This window comes from Tetrao urogallus, assembly GCF_951394365.1.
Source record: "Tetrao urogallus genome assembly, chromosome: 3".
Classification (NCBI taxonomy): Eukaryota; Metazoa; Chordata; class Aves; order Galliformes; family Phasianidae; genus Tetrao; species Tetrao urogallus.
In genome coordinates this window covers 4,129,311-4,152,161 of record NC_136815.1, presented here as the reverse complement: position 1 = coordinate 4,152,161, position 22,851 = coordinate 4,129,311, and the positions used below count along the sequence as shown (strand labels likewise).

The 22,851-nt window shown below is 37.3% G+C and overlaps 1 protein-coding gene across 3 annotated transcripts in view; it reads right to left on the bottom strand.

Moving 5' to 3' along the window:
* The window catches only part of TRAPPC9 (trafficking protein particle complex subunit 9), a gene marked incomplete at both ends in the record, with an annotated part of 466,587 nt that overhangs the window by 387,071 nt on the left and 56,665 nt on the right, over window positions 1-22,851 (bottom strand). For all 3 annotated transcript variants that reach the window (XM_079533233.1, XM_079533234.1, XM_079533235.1), the window contains 4 exons: window positions 4,626-4,778; window positions 11,897-12,060; window positions 15,842-15,974; window positions 17,606-17,732. In XM_079533233.1, coding sequence (XP_079389359.1) covers window positions 4,626-4,778; window positions 11,897-12,060; window positions 15,842-15,974; window positions 17,606-17,732 — 577 coding nt within the window. The remainder of the gene's footprint in view (window positions 1-4,625; window positions 4,779-11,896; window positions 12,061-15,841; window positions 15,975-17,605; window positions 17,733-22,851) is intronic.

Here is a 22,851-nt window from a genome sequence, read left to right as displayed (position 1 = left end):
TCTTGTCCTGCTTAACATCAGGGAAAAAGGAGATATCAGAAATTAAACTATAAAGACTTGGAAGAAGAACTAATTATATTCACGACGTGAACATTCTGTAGAAATCCTTCATCTAGCAGCAGGGAGACACCTTACTGCTGAAGCTCCTTAAGCCAGGCTGTACCAAGCAATACAGTGCTTCCTCAAGTCTTACTGAGTACAACTGCCTTGGAATTGCATTAAATACATACACAGAATTTCCCGACCACAGAATCAAGAGCACAAATAGAAGGAACTCTGAACTCAGCACAGGGAAGATTTGAGGTGTTCAGAAAACCTTCTACAGATCTTTGGCAACTACCTTCAAATATAAGCCTTGTTTTCCTAATTTTAAGCAATAAAGAGTCCTAAGAACATCTGCCCAGCTGTTCCAACTGCTTGCAAATTATTTCTAAAGATAGGAAGGAAATGCCATGGGGTGACCTCATTGCAGCCTTTCAGTACCTAAAGGGAGCCTACAAACAGGAGGGGAGCCAGAGGGTAGACAACAGCAGGACAAGGGAAAGAGAGAAGATTTAGGTTGGATGTCAGGGGGAAGTTCTTCACTATGAGAGTGGTGAGGTGCTGGAACAGGCTGCCCAGAGAGGCTGTGGATGCCCCATCCTTGGAGGTGCTCAAGGCCAGGTTGGATGGGGCCCTGGGCAGCCTGGTCTGGTATTAAATGGGGAAGTTGGTGGCCCTGCACGTGGCAGGGGTTGGAGCTTCATGATCCTTGAGGTCCCTTCCAACCCAGCCTATTCTGTGATTTTGTAAAAGCATAACAGATTGTGACAGAAGCACTCAATGGCAGGTTTTAATGGGCACACATACTTCTGTGTTATTGGTGTGTTACAAGGCTATACTCATACAAACCCCAGTCCCAGAGTTGAAGCCTATACAACATAGAGAACGGCCAGTTGCTGGCATAACAGCTAGGGTCTTATGAAACTCAGTGGCTGGGCTCAGTCACTAAGACTCAGTCACTCAGTGACTAAGATGTCAAGTGAAATTCAGCAGAAATAAAAGGGAAAAAAATCATAGCCTTATATGTGAAATAAGAGACTCTCAGCATATCATTACTGCTCTGAAGCAAGATTGTAGAGCTGTGACTCACAGATTCATGAACCTACCAATGAATGTTGAGCAAGTCAGAAAACAGTAAATAAGCTGTGCATTATTCTAAGGCAAGAAACAGAAAACAACAAGGAGCATTGTTTGGTCACTACTGAAGTACAGACTGCCTTCCAAATAGCATATACAGACCTCTGAAAGGATATAGAACCAAGAGCATTGCAAAGAGACAATAATGCTGACAAATGTATGGAACTCTTCCCACAACAAGGTCAGCAAAGCCAAACAAATCTTTACATTGAGAAAGAGACCACCGTAAAAATAACACTGGAAAAGTGTGTAGCATCATGAGCACTGATAAAATGTTTAGAAGATGGACTGTTACCTGCTTCTCAAAATACAAGGAAATATATACTATTGGAAGGACACCAGTAGGCTGAAAGCTGACAAAAATAATTTAGCTGTGCAGCTTCTCTGCACACCATGAATAGGTCTGGCAGAGTGCAAAGAATTTTATGAAGGAGAAACACACTGAGAACGCAAACAATGCCTAAAAAACAGAGAAATTGTACCAGATTCTGGAAGCTGGAACTCAAACACAGAGGAAAATCACATACATGTTCATAATTTTCCCTATTTTGTACCCCAGGCATCTGCTCTTAACCATTATCACAGCCAGGATATTGGACCAGACTGTCATTGATCTGATCCTGTACAGCCACTCATGTGTTTTTGTTTCCTTTAATCTAGAAGAGCATCTAACATTTTTCTTTACCAGACAGTATACCATCAACACACAAGAATTAGATCAGCAATTCTGATTGATAACTTAGTTTATTTTCCAATTGGATAAGTGTATCATCAGAAACATCTGTAATTTGTCCCTTCTGTGCTGCGTTCTGATTATAAACAAAAGGAAGCAATTTCAGCAGCAAGTGAAAACAGATCAAAGTAACAGATGCCCCGCTAAGGGCATTACTTTTAAAAGACACAAGTATTTTGATCATCACTGCAAATCTGGTCTAATCTGGTCCTAATCTGGTCTTCAAAAGCAAAAGATAACGTAGCTACCAGAAGATTAAAAGACATGTTGTAATTGCCATTGACCTTCTTAGTTTTCTGTTGTACTTCATAACAGGACGATACCTGCTCTTTCAAAATGTGCTGTATTTGTAAGACTTCAGAGAAATACATAAAAATTACAGTAGTGAGTGAAAATATTAATGTACATAGCATTTCTAGTAATACTTTTGAAGTACAGGTGGTACCTGTCACCTAGACCCTAACAGACCTTATTTCTTTATCATTACTGAAAAAGGTTGACTACCTCCAGCCTGCAGTTGGACAAAATCTCAGAGAAGCTCCAGACAAAAATAGTAAGGGAAAAACACTGAACAAAATTTTTTTTCCATAGGTGGCCGCATAGAAGTTACATACATGTTATTTAAAAAAAAAAACAAAAAACAAAACAAAACAAAAACTGTTCCACAGCTATTTCAAATCAGTAACAAGGAGAAAGTAATTACAGAATGGCCTGGGTTGAAAAGGACCACAATGATCATCCAGTTTCAACCCCCTGCTATGTGCAGGGTCGCCAACCAGAAGACCAGGCTGCCCAGAGCCACATCCAGCCTGGCCTTGAATGCCTCCAGGGATGGGGCATCCACAGCCTCCTTGGGCAACCTGTTCCAGTGCATCACCACCCCCTGAGTGAAAAGCTTCCTCTTAATATCAACCCTAAACCTCCCCTGTCTCAGTTTAAAACCATTCCCCCTTGTCGTATCAGTATCCACCCTTGTAAACAGTCATAAAGCGAGTTAACTTCTTCTGCAATGTATTTTGTTTGTACCTTATTTCATCTAAAAAACTGCCCAGCATATCTAGCTTTCAATTACATCTGGAGATTTATGAGACAGGGCAAATAGCAGAAAGAAGTTTGTTTTTGTTTTTGTTTTAAAAAAAAAAGTTACAAAAATAAACCAAGAGAACTGGAACTAAAAACCATGATGTCTACCTTTACAGTACTGACTTTCATAATTACTTTTTAAGTCACGTTGATGACATCGATCAAATTTCTTCTCACACCCATGATTCAGATTTCTTTTCCATTAACGCCAACTAGAAAGATAATTCCAAACAAAACTGAAGCTAAACTTACATTTTGTATCAACCAGCCTACACAATTTCTATACAATGTAATGGACAAGGAATTGAATTATGAGCTCATAAAAGCCCTTAAAAATCACTGAGCAATAAGTTATCGAAATTTCCATGGCAATATCATCTGCAAGGGAACATGAAGACCAGCAGTTCAGGGATCTGCAAGAAGCGCAGTATTTTATGCTCCTAAAACAGTAAAATAATTCAATAGTTCCCCTATACTCTACTTCTGTAAATTTGTTTCATAAAATTTGTGCTGCATAGAATTACATTTCCTATAAAGGACATTTCTCTAAACCTCAGTTCCTACGTATCTGCATTTTCGTCAGAATTTCAGGGTGCTTTCCTTCTTCCTTCCATCAAAAATTTTTTTCAAGCCTTTGCACAGTAATAATTAAGAAATGGAGTCCTGCAAAGTAAGTCTTAGCATAGAAACATTACATTTTGTGGGGGCTTTTCTGTGCTTTTTTTTTTTTTTAATCTATTTTACACTCAGAATGTTTAAAAAATAACGAAATAATTTAAACTTTTGTTTAAAAACATATGCAAGGTGACTCACAGAACTCAGTCCTTTTGGCTTTGATTAGGCTATGCATGCCATTTCACTGCAGTTTTTCTATATTGAAAAATATTTGTATTGTAATTATTGATTACACAAACTGTACACCTAGAAGTGAATTCAGGGAAAAGTTGAGGTAATTATTACATGGTTCTCTTTAAGATACACAAATATTATGTTTTATCAAGTAATTCAATTACTGTAAATTTATCAGACAATTGAAGAAATACAGAGTATAGCAATTACTCCAGTAAGACCGTGTTCATGATAAAGAGGAAATCCTCACTACAAGTATCTGGTGCTTGTAATATGGCATCATTCTAATACACGCAAACATTGTTCTTTCCTCTTCAAAAAGCTATGAGTTTAAGCATAAGAAAACAGAAATATTTGAGGGATTACACCCTACAAACCAGTATGACTCTTCTGTCAAAACTATCAGCCACTATTAACAATTCTACAATCCTGTACAATGAAATAACCAACTTGATATTAATTGCTACATCTAAACATCTAAAAGATATTTACAAACTATTTTTCTCCATCTTCTTAAGGATACGAATACACATCAGAGACAATCTCTATCAAGAAAAATTTTAAAAGAGCAAGATGGTATCTCATGTCAAAGTTTGGTCAAGCTGTCACAAAAATTCAGTCTTCAATCCATAATCTTCACTGAAGAGCTGCTTCTGCATTACAAGTTATAAATATTAAAACATCACACGCCGTATTTCAAAGAAGAAGGGCACAAGGACTGGACAACTGCTTCTCAGCGGTTCACAAAACGCTGCTGAGGAAGAGGAAATGAAGAACTCACCATCACTGAGATCTTGCAGAAGATTTTCTTGGCACGAGAAGTCCAGCTTCACTTTAATGTTTACAACAAATGTTGCGATCTTCCCAGGTCTCAGAGGAAACTGGGAGAGTGTATCTTCTAGCTTCCAACTCAGGAAGTCTCCATACAGCTTCTCTGTATTAAAATAAGCAAATATTTTAAGACTATGATCACCATCATTAAGAACATTTAATTTTGTAACTGTTGTGCAGAGCATTAACTGATTTCTCATTTTCTGTTTAAATTCTAAGATATTTAGACATAAGGCATCAGAAATGATCGTAACACTAGAAGGCAGAGATATTACAGCGACTGAAAGGATCACAAAATTGAAAATATAAATTTAGGTGAATAAAAACAGAAAAAAAAAACCAACATATATTATGCCATAGGTAGCATTAAATATAATTTCTGAATACTCAGAAACATAGCCTGAAAAGTTCACGTAGCTCTGAATCTTCTAGGCTCCCACTTAAGAAATGGCACATTAGTGCAAAAAAAAAAAAAAAAAAAAAAAAAAAAAAAAAAAAAAAAGCATTAAGATATTACACCAAAATAAGTAAGCTACAATTCTGAAACACTTGTGGCATCACTACACAGTTAGTTAACAAGCAACAGAGAAGACAATGAAGGCCATCAGCATTCAATTATTTGTAAAGAAAACAAAGTCCTTTCTCTAAACTGGGAAGCACAAAGTACGCAACATTCAAACATTAAGAATTGCACCAGGTAGGAGTAGTTTACTTAAAAGATATGGGTTAATAAATGACTTATCATCGATTCTCATGACATGCAACAAGTCATTATTGGTTCTTCTTTCCTACGCCTGAAACACCAGAAAGTAATAGGAGGAAAAGAACAAAAACAAAGAACATCACTTATCGCTCATCTGCAATAGATTGAGATCCTTTTACCATTTATGCAGCCTCCTTAGCATTCCAAGAACAACAAATAATCCACTATGAAGTAAAGAGCAGCAGAGGTCAATGCCACTTCAGGAAGAAGGGTGAGTTGCATTATTTCAAGTTCCAAGATGTGCCAAAAACTGAACTCAGTGCCCCTTCCCCAGAGGTGTTCAAGGTCAGGTTGGATGGGGCCTTGGGCAGCCTGGTGAACTATTAAACGTGGAGGTTGGTGGCCCTGCCTGCAACAGGGGGTTGCAGTTTGATGATCCTTGAGGTCCCTTCCAACCCAAGCCATTCTATGATTTTCTGATTAAGTGCTTTCAATAAAAGCAAAAAAAGCTTTGGTATTCTATGAAGTTTATGAAGTTTACATAAGGGATTTTTTTTTTTTTTTTTTTTTTAATTAGACAAGGTTTCTGAGTACTGGAACAGTCTAAAACAGCTGCTCTAGATGTAGCAGGTGGTGACTGTCTTTGCATCACTTGTTCACCTGTTTCTCTTTTCTTCTTATTACAATCCGTGATTTTTCTCACCTTTGCCCCTGCAGTTCTCTCCCACATCCATGGCAGCAGGGAAGAGCAGGTGTGCAACTCAGTGGGAGTGAAACCACCACATCCATAAGTATTTATATAAATATTAATATCCACTAATATTTGCAAGATCATAAAAAGGTGAGCACTGGCACGAATGTCTACGTATGTAACATAAACTTGATAGTTAGACTGGGAGCATTTCAGAGATATTTACTGATTCACAGCAACACATCACAAACATCAGCAAAAAATACTGACAAATTATTCTAAAGGCTCACTGAAAAACAATTCAAGCAATGTTTTGCATAAGGAGCAGAGAAAGTCACAGAGCTCATTTCTGCTCTGTACCAGCCTACGTTTACAAGCAAGTGTGTGTATTGGCACTTCAGGGCCTTTCCAGTCATCATCTTTAAGAAAACAGTGGGAAGACTGTTTCAGCTACAATCTAGAATTAATGATCTAACAAGAATAATTAGAATTCTAGTCAAAAGTTCATTAATTTACCCAGAAACAGCTGCATCCAGAAAAACAAGTGAATATTTTTCCCTTGCTTCTACCTAAATGATAAATGCTTTTTCTAGAATAATTGTCTTCATTCTTCCCTCATCAAATCAGTATTACAGACTTCTCTATAAGACCAAAAATATGGTAAAAATAAGAAATCCCACTAATAGTTGTTTCCATAAAGTCACTTCCATCTCATCCAATGATTGAGCTCTAACAAATTCATTGTTCCAATTTCCATTCATTTTCAAGGAAATACATTTTAAAAGCAGAGCAATCTCTGTTTTCTGTTTCTGATAAGTAAAAACATAGTATGCTACAGGGATATTTTTCCTCAAATCAAAATAACATATCCCAAGTACTTGACTGTATTTCCAGCTTAAAGAACAAGTTGTTTCCAAACTGTATTTCCACTAAGCAAAAAATGCATTTGAAGATATTAAGGGTGAAAAGACCTTTAGAGTGAAAACAACCCCTGCAGGTATTAAGGTACCCAAGAAATACACTCTAATTTAACACTTGTAATTACAAGACAAAGTCTGAATGCTCAAGTTGAAAAATCAAGTTCAATATTAAGTATTATTGGTTTATAGTTCATTATTATTTTCTTTACCTGGTTTAGCAGTCAGTATTACACTGAATGATATCACCACACTGGGATTCAAACCTATCAGTTGTATGGAAAATATTCTTATTTTGCATTCAGTTGGTTCCAGAGTCTAAAATCTGCATTCAACAGTTGAAGTTTCAAGCCACTTCCAGTCAGGAGTGTAAATGAGAAACTTATTATATCCTTTTTATAGAGACTAAATCACTTAAATCACAACAAATATCATAGGGTATCTTACTCATAACATAATTTCAGGTTCAACTCCAACATCTTCAGGTTTTAAGATCCATAAAAACAATTCCATATTGGCACTCTGCATACCAATTACAAGTAACCATTAGGAGAGTTTTTACTTTCTCACCATCACAAGGCCATACTGTTGTATAGAACAACACACACTGTGATCGCTACCATGCCTATCAAAATCATTTGCCTGTAACCACTTCACAAAAACCATAAAATGCCAACACACAGAGGCAGGCAGCTTCAAAATGGGATTAAGCAAATTTAATTAATGAGCTACCTAAAGAGGACTGCGCGGGGATATGCATCAACTAAGGATACTAAGTACACTACAAACACAACCATGGCCAGTCTTGAGAGATCTCCCAAAGTACATTCTCCTAAGGTTCTATGAATTCTTGAACCATCAGCCATAATAGAGAATCTTACACCTGTCTCACTTTCTGCTGCAGAACTGGGAAGGTGGGGGTTCTGGGCACAGAACCCTACACTAACTGTAACTGTAATCAGCCTTGAGATTGCAAACGTAACTTAAAGCATCACAGAAAATGCATGTATGTGGAATAGTGCTCTGAGTTGTAAATTCCTGACAAATAGAAATAGGCACAGCAGGATAAAAAGCTGCAGTTCAGCCTGGAGGACCACTGAGTCTCTAACAACATTGCAAACAATTTAATTAAAACACTTGGAACAGAGAAGGAAAAGGTTTAAAGGTAAGGACAAAAAGAAACAAAATACAAAGAAAAAAATAGCAGACTATGACTGACAGTTAAGTTCTAGGAAGATCACAGCCAAAACAACTGCTGCTTCTCAAGCTGAGCTTCTGAGAGGAAATAGTAATGCAAGAGCACAAACAGATGACACCAGAATGGTCCATATCTCTGAATTCAAGAAACAAAAGCACACTGCATACATGGAGGATAAACAACTGAAAATAAAAATGCGATATGTTTCAAGGCAACAGAACTCTACAGACTTCCACAGTAATCTGCATCTCTGCTTCTTGCTGCCACACCAGCTGATCTATATATCCCCAGCAGAATACACAGGACCCCAAAGCAACAATCAGCTCTGAGCGCATAGACATTCATTCACATTAATGTCAAGTGCACGTAATTCTAGTGAAAACAGAAGTTGTAAATTTACCAATGTAGAGTAACCACAAGGTTTTGTGAAAATCTGGAGCTGCAGACTGCGCATGTTAGAATTACAAGGTTAAAAACATTAATAGCTTGTGTGCTCATCGGCAACTAACCAATATTACTATTATATCTTCTTCCAGATTGAAGGAAAACAGCATCTTTCAAACCAAGGAGATAATTACAGAGTATTTTGGACTCAAACCTAGCAAGACAGAAATAGACTCGCAGACCTTGCTATACTCTTTACAATGTAAATGTATCTTGAAGAGCTGCTTCCACACAGCTAACAAACACCCTTATAAGATGACAAGAACTTGCTCTAATACCATGAACCATTTAACATTCATCCCAGGAGTAGAAAAAAAAAAAAAGAGTAAATATCTTAAAATGTCCTGAATAACTGCGTCAGCCAGCGCGGGTAGAAAGGAAAAGACCTGAGCTGAGAAATCCTACAGCGAAAACCACAGCAGGACTACCAATGCTCGTAGTTTTGGTTGGAAAAAAAGATAAGCAGATACATATCTGCAACTCTTAAAAATAGCTACCTGGTCCTCAGAGTAGATTTTTCTCACTTGAGATGAAGCATGGTTAAACAGCTGAGACCACAAGCAGATGCTTTCAAAGGCCATGAAAAGAACAGAGTTAGACAGGTGAATTTATTTCCATATGTTTAAGTTCCAGAGAGCAATCACTTTAGGAAAGATCAATGAGGACTGGTTGCTTCTATCATTTAAGCTCATTCAGCATGTGCAGCTGGTGCTCACTACAGCCTGCAAGTCTGGTAAGAATGCCTGGCATTCTTCTCTCAATGCTTCAAGATTCAAAAACACATCAGGGTCACCTTTTCTCCAGAATGGACTGAACAGCTGAGTTACAAAAGCCTTTAGTGTGAACCCCTTAACTTTGACATAACAATCCTCTGGCAAGAGCTGACTGGAGACAGAGGATAGAAAGTCATCCTTTGCACATCATCATTCTAAAAAAGCGTAAGAGCATCTGACACAGCAAGTGACAACATGAAGTGACACAGCTGGCCTTCACAGCATACATGTGATGTCTGACTTACAGATACCACAGCCTGCTAGACAAGACTGGTATAACGAGACATTAAAAGATATTGATGGAATTTATTGTGACAATATGACAACTCCCTTTTTCTGATTTGCTTCAGGATCTGTTTCAGAACACAGGGCTGTGACTGTCCCTTTGTAGATGGCACTGGTGAGACAGCACTCCAAATACTGTGTTCAGTTTTGGGCCCCTCAATGCATGAGGTACACTGAGCTGCTCAAGCATGCAGAAAAGAGCGACAAAACTGTTGAACGAACAGGAAAACAAGACTTAAAAGGAGCAGTTGTGGGAACTGGGGTCTTGCAGTCTGGAGAAGGCTGAGGAGAAACCTCATCACTCTCAAAAACTACCAGCTGGGCATCAGTCTTATTTTCCAGGTGACAAGACACAAGGAAGTAGCCCCAAGTTGTGCCAGGGAAGGTTAAGACTGGATATGAGGAAGAGTTTTTCCACAGAAGGGGTGGCTAGTCACTGGGACAGGCTGCCCAGAGAGACAGGTAACCCCAACTCGGGAGGCGTTCAAGAGATTTGTGGCCTTGTTACTTAGGGACATGGCTTACTGATGGGACTTTCTGGTCTTATATTGATAGCTTGAGTTGATGATCCTAAGGGTCTCTGCCAAGCTAAATGATTCTTATAAATCTGTGAACAGGCTAGACAGGCACACATGCAGCAGCTGTGCAAGATTTATAAGAAGTGTCATAAGTGAAAGAACAAAAGAAAAATCAGGTGAAATCAAGAAAGATTAGAGGCTCTGTGTCTCTGGCCAAAGTTAGGCAACCACTTCTTACAGGCTCCCAAGATGACAGGCAAACAGCCATAATGGCAGATGAAGATGCCAACCAGCTCTCAAGGAAACCCTGAGCAGCTTGCATTACAGCCATATTTCAAGTAAGAAATAGTAAAGAACATCCAAAGAGACCACTTATTAATACATACTATAGATAGTTCCTAACTTCTCTTAACTACAGATAATTCCTAGTGTTCTTAACAATCTACATAATATCTTAATGTATAATAATTTAGGAGTTTGCGTTTCTATTAAATGCAGTTTCATGTACTACTCACTTATTTCCATTCATACAGCATCACTGACTAGATTATGCTGCTGACAAACCTTCACTCACAGTATTTAGTCTTTCCTTTACAAACATATAGCAAGAACTTTGCACAGTATGAACACCTTAAAATTACTGAAACAGAGAACAGTAAACTATTTTACTTCAACTTCTGAAGTTATTCTTGGTAACAACTCCCTGACAGATTATCTATTCTTGGATGATTGGCAACTCCTTGTCTCTCAGGCTGCAGAGAAGAGGATATGTTCTTGAAAAAAAGACAAGCCTGAATGCTGAAAAGAGCAAAAAACACCAGGTATCACATCGCATTTAAATCATCTGGCACTGACAGAATAAAATCTACAATCAAATGAGATCTTTCTACTGTATGTATAGATTCTATTGCTCGTCATCTGCAATTCTTCTGTTAATATCATTTTCTTAATGATGCCTCACAGGACAATAGAGCTGACAGACCATCACAAGGAGGTGATATTTGCCTCTCAGACTATTTGATAAATGTAAGTATGTACTTTGGGAGAAGAGAAAGCAGGAAATGTACTGCATATTTCTTCTGCATCTTCAATCTTTTAATTCAAAGCGTTTTATCTTGTTTTATCTGTGCTGTGTCTTTTTTTTTTTTTTTTTTTTTTTTTTTTTTTTTTAAGTGTTCCATCCCACATTTTCCTATTACTGAGCAAGCTACAAGTAGGCTTATTTCCTTTTCTTCAACAGGAGAACATTAGTTCTAATGGTAATTCATTTAATTAGCTAATCACAGTATGTAAATATAAGAAGGAATTTAGACTAGATCTTACTTTTCACCACTTTTTTTTCCCCCCTTCAGGAAGTTGTAGGTAGCTGTTTGTTGGTTGTTTTTTTTGTTTTTGTTTTTTCCTTTTGCTTTCCAAGCAACATTAAAATGAAGTTTGGACTTCATTTTAGGAAGTATATGAAAAAAATCATATGACCCCTTTACATACAGATGGTTCCACATTTTCCTTCATTTTCTTCCTGCATATTCTTACATTCATTTTCAAGTTTATACAAAAAAAAAAAATTAAAGTTTTTAACAGGTATTATATTTGCATTAATCTGACCTAAAAAAAACATCCTACAAACATAACTAGTCCTGCTTGTATTTATGAAAAGGATTATTCTTCCTAATTTTGAAACAGCATACACACCCTTTGTATTGACTGTTTTCGCCGTGACCTCTAACGTCTCCAATGGTTCTGTTCCAATGTTTTCCAACTTAATGATCAGCTGTTGAGTCTCTCCATTGTAAAGCTGGACAGATACACTAGTGGAGACTTCATCTCCTGAAGAAGGCTGAAGTGTATGAGCGGACCTACAAAGATATGACAAACATGCAAAGAGTATTACAATAAGCGCATTAAAAGTGCGTCCAACTGACTACGTTCTCTTAGCCATTCTTCAAAGATTCAAAAACTATGGCTCTGAAATCTTGAAGATACTTGAATGTGGCTAAAATTAGAATGGAAAATGATGTCATTTTCTTTTTTTTATACCAAGACAAATGTTAGTGCTGTGCAAAACAACATAAAAATGTTTTCCTGACTGAAAGCCTGTTAAAAAACACTTGAAAAAAATTAAGTAAAGGAAAGAGAACAAAAAAAACAATTGCAGGTTATCAGAATGACCAAACTTGAAAGAAGTGACATCTCATCTACGAAGTATTTGAACACCAGGTCTGAGTACTAAAGAGAAAAGGAAATCAAGGGAAGCTATTGAACGCCATGGCTGATACCAGCGAGAGCCACCTGCAGGATCCTGAAGTCTGTACTGCTTTCTGATCAGCCCATCGACATTGAAAAAATTAGAATAAATTCAATCAGCAGAAGAAGCCTCAGGTGAGATGAAACCTTTATACTTACAGAAGAGGATAAATTACTTTACATTGTTAAGCATTCCCAAACTCCACCAACACACTGTCAATGTCCTACATAAGGTAGATATATCTTCAATGACCAGACCAGCATGTGAAGGCAGAGCATGGTGGAAAAAGTGTATTAGCAACCACAAAAATAGTCTCATGCATCTCCAAGTGGAAAAAAATGAAGAGTAAAAATGACTCAGCATGTGTTCCTCATGGTGAAGGTTTTCAGATGCAGACAACTCACTGTAACAGCAGCTGCAGGCTGAAAGTGCCATTCTTAGTACCCATAGAAGCAGTGGGTGGGTGAGAATAACAACAGGAAAACAGGTAGGAAGAACATATATAACAATTTTAAATGCATGATTCTGTACACAGTGGTTTTTTTCTTCCTTCGTCAATAATACATACTAACAATGATTCCTTTAGTAGTCTGCTAAGATGTGAACTGTTAAGTTCTTGGCTTTTTTGCCCACGAACAAAATTTTGAGCATAAGAACACCATGTTAGTGTTTCAGTACATTAGGAAGTAGTCATGATGCCCGGCACACTGGCCTGAAGCTTCCAAAGTTTCTAGTTCTTGTGGAACTGACTGTCACTTACTTAAGTTCATCCACACAATAGATCTTGGATTATTTTATTTACGAATTTGTCTTCCTCCCCATCAGTTCTCTTTTTAAAACCTTTGCCATCATTAATGTTTCACTCAGTAGTGTAGTATCATATATCATATAAATTTATTCATAAATGTGTGTTTATATACCTATAATAAAAAAATAGCTATTAAGTCATTCTCAAGCACAGGAAGATTCATTAAAGCTCCTGCTAAGCTGAGCTTAATAAACTGATCTTTCAAGACAACTGTTCCAAAACAACTGTTAGGTACACATAGAAAGGCCTGGAATTATTGTTGCCAATATGATTATCAACTCAAAATCTCTCTTAGTTCAACCAACACTGGAATAGATAGAAAGAGAGCTCACGTCTTTAACTGACCCTTCAAACAAACCTTGAAGTCATTCACAAAGTTCACTATCAAGGTTATCTCAAACACTTCAAAAATAAATGAACTGGGCATAAACTCAGAAAAGTTACCTTCAACAAAGGCTGATGTGATCAGTCAGAAAAAGACTTCCTTTCCGGAATACAGCTCAGATGTTGGTAGGCTGGGTCTCAAAGCAAATGTAAACATAAAACACACCAGCAATACAGGAGAAGAAAAATTACTCAGATCTTCTACAGCTGACTGTAAATTCTGTTATTTCTTTACAGTGTCTTTCTCCAGAGGATAAAGTAGAGCTTACAAGAGCTACATAACACAATTTACTGTCACAAAGTCTGAGAGAAGGACAAAGTGGTGGCAGAGAAAGACCTCTGGCATAATGCAAGATAACCAGGAGCACATCTGAATATCTAGGATGTCACAAGAGCTGAGACTGAACACAGAAACCAAAGCATCTGAAGAAGCTAAGAGCAATCTTAGCACCAGTGAAAAGGGAAATATACTCCAACATACAAAGAAAGTCTTATTAATGTTCCATATTCTCAGTAGAGCACATATCCAAAAAGAGTAGATATTGTGCTCCTTTAAGAATATTTGCAATTCCCCCTGTATTTCAAACCACATTCTTTAATAAAAGAGCTCAGTGGCTACACAACATTCCTCCACAGGAAGCAGCCTAGGTCCAGAAGATGCTCTCCCTTCAGTGGCTGGCCCTTACATGAGCCCAGGGCCACCCCTTCTGGTTGCATAAGGGACACAGGTGCAAACAATTTGCCTGTGCTCCCTAGGCCAGCCACATCCCTTCACCATGTGCTCAATTATCCTTTCAAGCCATGAGCTACCAGTTCCCTACAACAGCTAAACCATATAGACTGCATACCTAGCAAATATTATATAACCAGCTCACCAGCATGCAATGCAACTACACTGTTTTACTACTTTGCTGTCTTCAGAGTATTACTTTCATGTCTTTGCAATAAAATGTTACCAATGCAACTCATTCCACATAAGTAAAATTATTTATGGAAAAATCAGAGCCAAATTGAATACTTTGAGTTATTAAGTAAACTACACTGAAGAACAGAACAAGAATAGAAATCAATAAGCAACAAAATGTTGTTTGCTGATCTACAACTTAAAGAGACCTTAAAATTAAAAAAAAAATCCTTCACAATTTGTAAAATGGTAGATGGATGGCAAGACTTGTACATTGATCAACGTGCTACTTAGTACGTGAGCGCTCTCATCAAAAACTGAATCAAATCCATGTCCTACCAGTTCTCTCTAAAGTTGTGGAGTTAGTCACATTCTTTACCTGAAAATAAAGCTTAAGAAAAAAGAAAAAAAAAAAAAAAGAAAAAGAAAAAGAAAAAAATCAACCACTTTTAGCTTACAGACAATTGTGATGTGATTGACACGCCTGGTGAGTATATGAAGAGATTGTCTTAGCTAATTCTTCTTGTAACTCTTACACACACTGTTTCTGCAGTACACTGTCTAACTTGGAGCTTCCCTATTGCATAATCACCAAATATATGGATGTTATAAATAAGAAATATACAGGAAAGTTAGGCTAAACAGGTTATCACACTAAAGAAGAATAGATGGAAAGCTTACCCTTATCCTGGGCTCTCTGAGAAGACTCCAAGAGGAGTGATCTCCAAAAGAGATCCTTCCCCCTAGTAGCCAGCTCTTAAATGGGGTCTAGGAGAGGGGGAGCCAGGCTCCACCCGTTCCAGTAGCACAGGAGAACTGCCTTCACCTGTACTCCCAGAGCTGACTCATTGCTCGCCTCAGGTGGTCAATCAGAGGTTCAGGCCGTGATTCAGCAGTTCCCATATACCCATCAAACAGAAACATAGATATGCTGAAGAAAATCCAGAACAGGAGCATCAGGACAAACAGGATGACAGAGCACATCACATACAAGGACAGATTCAAAGAGCTGTTTGTTTCACTCTGAAAAACAGGAGGCTAGAGGCAGACTTCTCCAAGTGTGGTCAGAGACAATGAGACAATGTCCTGAGCAAACACATCTAACATCAAAAGCACATTGCCAGTCAGAGCTCATCCCGCTTTGAGCAACGTCCTACACCAGATGATATCTAGAAGATCCCCTTCTAACCCACAGTATTTCATAGGTTATTCCTTTACTACAGATTTTACGAACATTTATGAATGTTAACACTTCAATATTACCAAATAAAATCCTCATTTTATTCAGCTTCTCACCTTGGAAGGGAGGTACTGATCTGTAGCCTCGGCAAGGCTGGAATGACTTCAACAGTACAGCCATTGGTCTTGACTCCTGGTAGGTTGTCCAGAAGGCAATCACTGAATACTCCAAACACTGAGGTATGGTAACCTGATTTTTTGTTTAAAAAAAAAAAAAAAAAAAAAAAAGTTGCACATTGCTTTTGTTTTCTAAAAGATCTAATACACTAATGTTACCTGCCAGAACTTGTCAGTGTTTCTGCTACCTAGAACACTACCTTCTCTACAAGAGAATCTTCTCAGGACATAAAATATTTAAAACAAAAAAAGTTTCCGAGTGGCCAAGATAATATTTTAAAATAAATAATATACAAAAAACACACATTTCTGTCTCTGTATCTATAACTAATAAAATATATATATATAGTCCATAATTTTTACCATGCATTATGGCAAATTCTGTAAACCGTTACAAGTTCAACATAATAAATTATGTCATACAGACCAACATTTCACAATACCTTATCACATTATCCACCAGTGCACATAACTTGTTACCTTTCAATTAATGTTGAGACTCCCCTACTTTTCCAAAAAAACCTGACAGCAGTCTCTAGAGTGTCTTGAAGATAATGCATCCCCAAGGCAAATGATTCTTTTTAGAAAATTGAATATGGATATATGCGTACACTTGCCATGAGATATCACAGCTTATACTCTAAAAGCTCGGTTTAGCAGTCAAATATCTCAACACCAATTCCTTGCCAAGCAATATATACCAACCTGTATCTGAAGGAAAATATAATCCATTGACATACAAGTAACAACCAAATACAGAAATCAACTCCTCTGCTTGCAATACATTTTTAGTATATGAAACTAAAAGCGGACAACTACAGAACAAATGTTCCTGAATGCTTTGATGCTATTCTGTATTTACTGAAATAGTTTCTGAAGGAAAAAAAAAAAAAAAACAAAACAAACAAAAAAAAAACACCTAAAAAGAAAGCAAAATCATTTTTTTAGCAGGCAAAAAAGCATTTAGGAAAAACACAATGAGAACAAATCTTCGAGTTCAAATCCATCTTCTTTTGGTGTTGAATTGTATTAAAACAGTTCTTTTCCTGTTATAAATTATGAGAGTATGTACCTAAAATTTCACGTTGTTAATATGGCTCAGTACTACTACATGCTGCATCTACCATGTTCACATACACTGCATTTTCAAGGAGTCTCATCTGCCAGGTTTCTAAAAAAAGTTCTTTAATTCTCTTCACTTACTAGGAAGACAATTCCACATAGCCTTATGAATGCAGTGACACCCTGACTTCATTACTCTACACACACCAGCTAAATTGTTTCTACACAAGCAACTGGCAAAAATGTCTGTAACGTTACATGAAAATGGTTAATTAAGAAAAAGGAGCTGAAAGATCTTCTGCCTTCTCATGAAAAAGTTTAAGCCATTTTTCTCGAAAGCTGTCCAAATTAAAACATTGCTAAGATGGAGCTCATTATCCTTTTCCTTTCATACTGAAGATATTGTAAATATATGTTGTTACCATTACAAACAAATGATTTTTCAGCATCATACTATGGTTTTAATGAAGTCTAGCATATCAAATAGTGATATTTGTGGTTCTGCTTGATTTTTTGTTTTGTTTCACATATTGAGGAGAATTTGGAGTGGCAAATGTGTAAAGCACATCCATTTGAATTGTGCTACAACATCACTCACAGGCACACAAAATACAGGACAGAATGATGAAAAAGATCCCTTACCATTGATAGTGATCTGTCCAGTGGTTTGAGGAACACCAACAAGAGTTACTGGATACAAACCAGATTCTGCAGGTAGAGAAAGGGCTGCAGGAAGAGATTCGAATTCCACTCCTGTTGTCAAGAGACCCTGAAAAAAAGTTGTACAATATGGATAAATCCATTTATGATATACACTTAAGATTTAATCCCTTGCAATATATCATCCAAACTTTTATGGTTTATTCGAATTTGCACATAGCAGTTGCTTTGGTTTAAAGTTCCAGTGACTTAAGCAGCCTTCTAGAATTACTGCAAGATTTGTATTCAGTAGAGAAGTGTGTGCTTCAGGATGTGTCTGAGCTGAGAATGATATATGAAATACAAATAATTTATACCCAAAACACAGCAAAAAAACGCAAATGATATAATCTGCAAGGCGTTTTTTTATAACCACATTTAATTGGACTTGTGACACAACATATATTTGCTTAAATTTTGGACAATGAAAATCAAACATCAATAGCAATTCCTCCTTAGCTTTAATTAAGGTTCCAGGCCAGAAAAGATTTATTTATGGGGAAGGAACAAACTGAATGTTTACAGATAATAAAGTACGCCTAGTTTTTCTAACTAAGCTAAAAGTCATGGGCTTCTCTTCTCCAGGATGAACAAGTTTAGTTCCCTCAGCCTATCTTCATAGGAGAGGTGCTCCAGCCCTCTGATCATCCTTGATGCCCTCCTCTGGACCCTCTCCAACAGCTCCACATCTTTCCTGTATTGGGAGCACCAGACCTGGACACAGTACTCCAGATGGGGCCTCACGAGAACAGAGCAGAGAGGACAATCACCTCCCTGTCCCTGCTGGCCACCCCTCTTCTGATGGAGCCCAGGATACGATTGGCATTTATTCTCTTACTGTATGACAAAGAAATCTCTTAGCACCCTGACATAAAAACAGGACACAAAATAAGAAATGCAACCATAAATACATTTATTTCATGGTCTACAGAACATGGCATTATTTCCTCAGTAAATTAATCACTTTTTTTAAGTTCAGTTAATGAATTTAAGATGCTTGAACACAGTGCATGCTGTTAAAAGTAAGAAATGTAAAATACAAGAGCCTAAGTTACTAGCTGCTTATATACAGAGAGAGAGAGGGAGAATATTGATATCCAATATTAGTCTCTCTAGCAATTAATGCAGGAAGCACAATTAGATTAAAACCTAAGTGTGTCAAGACGCTTCACAGGAATTCAAGAGTACATAAAGATGCCATTTTTGTAATGACATGAAAAAAAAACTTATGGTTTGAGGCAGAAAAAAACACACAGAGACTTGACGATTGAACAGAGTTTAAGCAGCAGCAATGCTAGCCACACTGGTATTGCTTACCTTCAAAAACACCTATGATTACTTCAATTCTAATTCAGTAGGATTCCAAATGGTGCACCTCTAAAGCTCTCATCTGCTGTAAAAGGCAGACTAGCAACTTTCCGTTTCTAATTCTCAACTGGAAAATACCTTAATCACTATTCATAGAGTACACACCTAAGGAAACAAAAATGCCTCAACCAAAACATGAACGTGCTTATGGACAAGAAGGATGAGTTTCTACACTCCAGCAATTACTAGTAATAAAATGTTTTAACAACAGAGGAGCAAAAGAAGATCTCATATAGGTACATTGTTGTCTACTCCCTGAAACTGCATCAAAATGACACCCCTGGATCATCATGATCACAAACACAGCATGCTGACCTCAAGATAACTGATGAAGCAAAGTAAGTCCTCACCAGAGTGTATTTTGCTTGCAGTGTATTACAAATGCATCCTCAGTCTATTCTTTAGCAACAACAACCAAAAAAAAAAAAACCTCCAAAAAATGTTTTAAGAGAATGCAATGGAAATGTCAAGTATCTTCTGTAAGGACAGATTATTCCTGGTCTAAAAAATTAAACAGCCCCAAGTGCTTTACCACATGAAGTGGAATGCAGCATTTATTTCCCTCATTATGAGAGTTTTACCATCCAGTAAAACTTACAATATTTATGTAAGGTATCAAGGAAGCATAAAAGGTCATCAAAATGAAAAACAAGCAAGCAAACAAAACAATGTAAACCTCAACAAAGCCTTGGTTTAACAGACATAAAGTGAAATCAATGTACTTACTCTTCAAACTTGAACCACACAAGTAAGTTTGAAAAGACAGTGATGTAATCTAGAGTGTCTGAAAGACACTTCCAATATTGCTATCACCCAGAAAGCAGAATACAGCAATTCTTTGCCAAACATTGCCCTCTGGTGCCTAAAACTGCTTAGATAAATGAAATGAAAAACTGAACTGCTGCTATTCCCTTTAACTAAACATACCTGATGCAGAAAAAGGGAAAAGGGGAGAGAGGAGAAAAATGGAAAAAGGAGGGAAAGAAAATAAAAGCAAAAGTGTCTTTCTTTCCCCTAGAATACTACACCATATTTCAGCAATAATATTTAATAACTGCTTTCTGGCCAAGTAGAAAAATACTATCATCTGTATGCAAGTTTCCCTCCACGTAATGTATAAATCAGGAGAAAAAAGATTTTTATTTCCTTATATTCGTATAACAACCTAAATTGCCTGAGAGTGGGTATATTCAAGCTATTGCTACAGCCCACCTTTCAATAACTTCAAATCTCCATTTAGTTGCACAGAAACAAAACAACTTGCCTGTAAATGGTAGCTTTTGGGGATGCAGTTAAAATAACATGGGCATTTAGCTGCCTTTTTAAGCTTTACGTTCTTTTTTACTCACACTTTTCTTCCCAAGTAGCACTGCCCAAGTTAGTTTCCTCATTAAGTATACTTTACACGTTGTCAAATAGGTTTTTAAAAGAGCGTTTCTCCCACTATTTCCAGCACTATTATTTTAAGCAGACCTAGAATATATCAAACATGACCATTTTCACCTTCTTCCTTCCACATTTTTTGTGTATTTTCTTGCCCAATATAGCTTCAGCGACACGCACCCTGTCAGTAAGTAAATATTCTCCTAGAGGGCAGAAACAGAAGATGTGAACTCCATAAATTTGAATGAGCATAAGCGAAATTATGGGAGTGCTTATACATAAAGATTTTTCAATATTTTAGGTGTCATTTTTAAACACAGAAAGGGCTCATGGCTTATAACATAGTTTTGCAGTTTACAAAAAAAAAACAAAAAACAGCTTCTATTTTTACATCATCATTAATCAAAACATTACACTTCAATTGTCTTGAAACAATCACGGCTCCAAGCACAATGAGAATCATAGAAGAAAAATTTTCTTTTTGAGTTATGAGATTTTAAAACTACGAACTCCAGAAACGTTGTGTGTTGTGGCAGTATTTTTCAGTTCCCCAATATTAATTTATTGAATACCACTTATAGTGCTCTGTAGCAACCATCACGGTGATTCTAAGAAAGCCACCTTTTCTACAGTAAGTGCAGAAAATAAATGATTTAGTTCAATAAATAACATTCCCTCAAAATTTCTCATAGAGGTTTTCAAGACAGCATATTTGCCTTTAATACGAAGCTTGAGAAACAGAAAAAAAGTAGTTAAAATCTTGCAGACTTAACAGACTTTGTGCTGTATCTTCATATGTGCTCTATTTTAATAGCAGATGTCACCAGATTTAGCCAGGATTTAAAGCCTCGACATTATTTCCAAGACATGAAATAAATCTGTCAGAGATTTCACAGGATTTTTTTATTTTCTGACGGTTTCAAATCCAAAGGTCATTTTTTCCCAGATAGAAAAAAGGTTCCATATGACAGAGGCCAACATTCATTCACGTGTCTGAACAATTCTAAACAGGTATCAACATTCCTGGAAATATGTAAAGCTGTATGTATACTTATTTACAGCTGAACATCACATCTACTCTTGACTTGGATCCCACCACCAGCACAGCAAAAAAATATTCAATCTAATGCACTGCAGATAAAGCAAGTTAGGATCATATTTACCTCTATGTTTATTCAAGCCATCTGCTAAAGTTTATGAAAGCGCTGCCTCTGACCACCCCTATTTTACCTTACTGACCAAAATATGCAGTTTTTGGACCTAATTGCCACTGTATTCCATGATTAAATGCTCTTATTTGCCATTTTATAAGCATTATATCACTGTCATCGGATGAGTCTTCCCACTATATGGATGAAAGAAAATCAGGATACAGAAAAGAGGTAAGTTACAAAGAAATGAGACACATACGAAGAACAGGTATCTAAAGAGATTTCCAACTCAGGAATACGTGGGACTATGGGACAAAAGATGAGGAAACTAAAAGGAAAAAAAAAAAAAAAACACAACAAAAAGTCAACATTTTGACTTCACAGGGCTTCTTCACCTGAATAATATTGATCAGTCATGCCTCTCCACTCCTATATAAACTGAACATACTTAGCAGTAATCCTGGGTGGCATCAAAAGAAGCACAACCAGCAGGTTGAGGGAGCTGATTCTGCCTCTCTGCTCTGCTCTTGTGAGACTCCATCTGGAGTACTGCATCCCGTTTTGGGGCCCCCAGAGGAGGGCCATGAAGATGATCAGAGGGCTGGAGCACCTCCCCTACAAGGACAGGCTGAGACAGCTGGGGCTTTTCAGCTTGGAGAAGAGAAAGCTCTGGGGGGAACTTTTAGCGGCCTTCCAGCACCTGAAGGGGGCCTACAGGAGGGACTTTTTATAAGGGCATCTAGCAACATGACAAGGGAAAATGGCTTTAAACGCTAAGAGGGTAGATGTAGTCAAGATATTAGGAGGAAATTCTTTACTGTGAGGGTGGTGATACACTGGAACACATTGCCCAGAAAGGTTGTGGATCCTCCCTCCCTGGAAGCGTTGAAGGCCAGGCTGGATGGGGCTGTGAGCAACCTGGTCTAGTGGGAGGTGCTCCTGCCCATAGCAGGGGGTTGGAACCAGATGATCTTAAAGGTCACTTCTGTGATTCTATGAATACTATTTCAAATAATAAAAAGAAAAAAAACAACAGAGAAGCCTTTCAGTGGGAAACAATTCTCCTAAATAACTTGTGCTTTATCTCAGTGCTTTATGTCAGTGCTATGTTGACTACCTTCCAAACGTTCAGCCATAACAAGCAGGATGACATGTAAAGACAAGAGCACTTATAAAAGTTTGGACCAACACTTCTAGAGTTTAACATGCAAAAAGTAAGCTCAAACAACAACAAAAGAAACTTAAAGTTAATAGGAAGGGAAAATAAGGAAAAAAAAATAGAGTGAC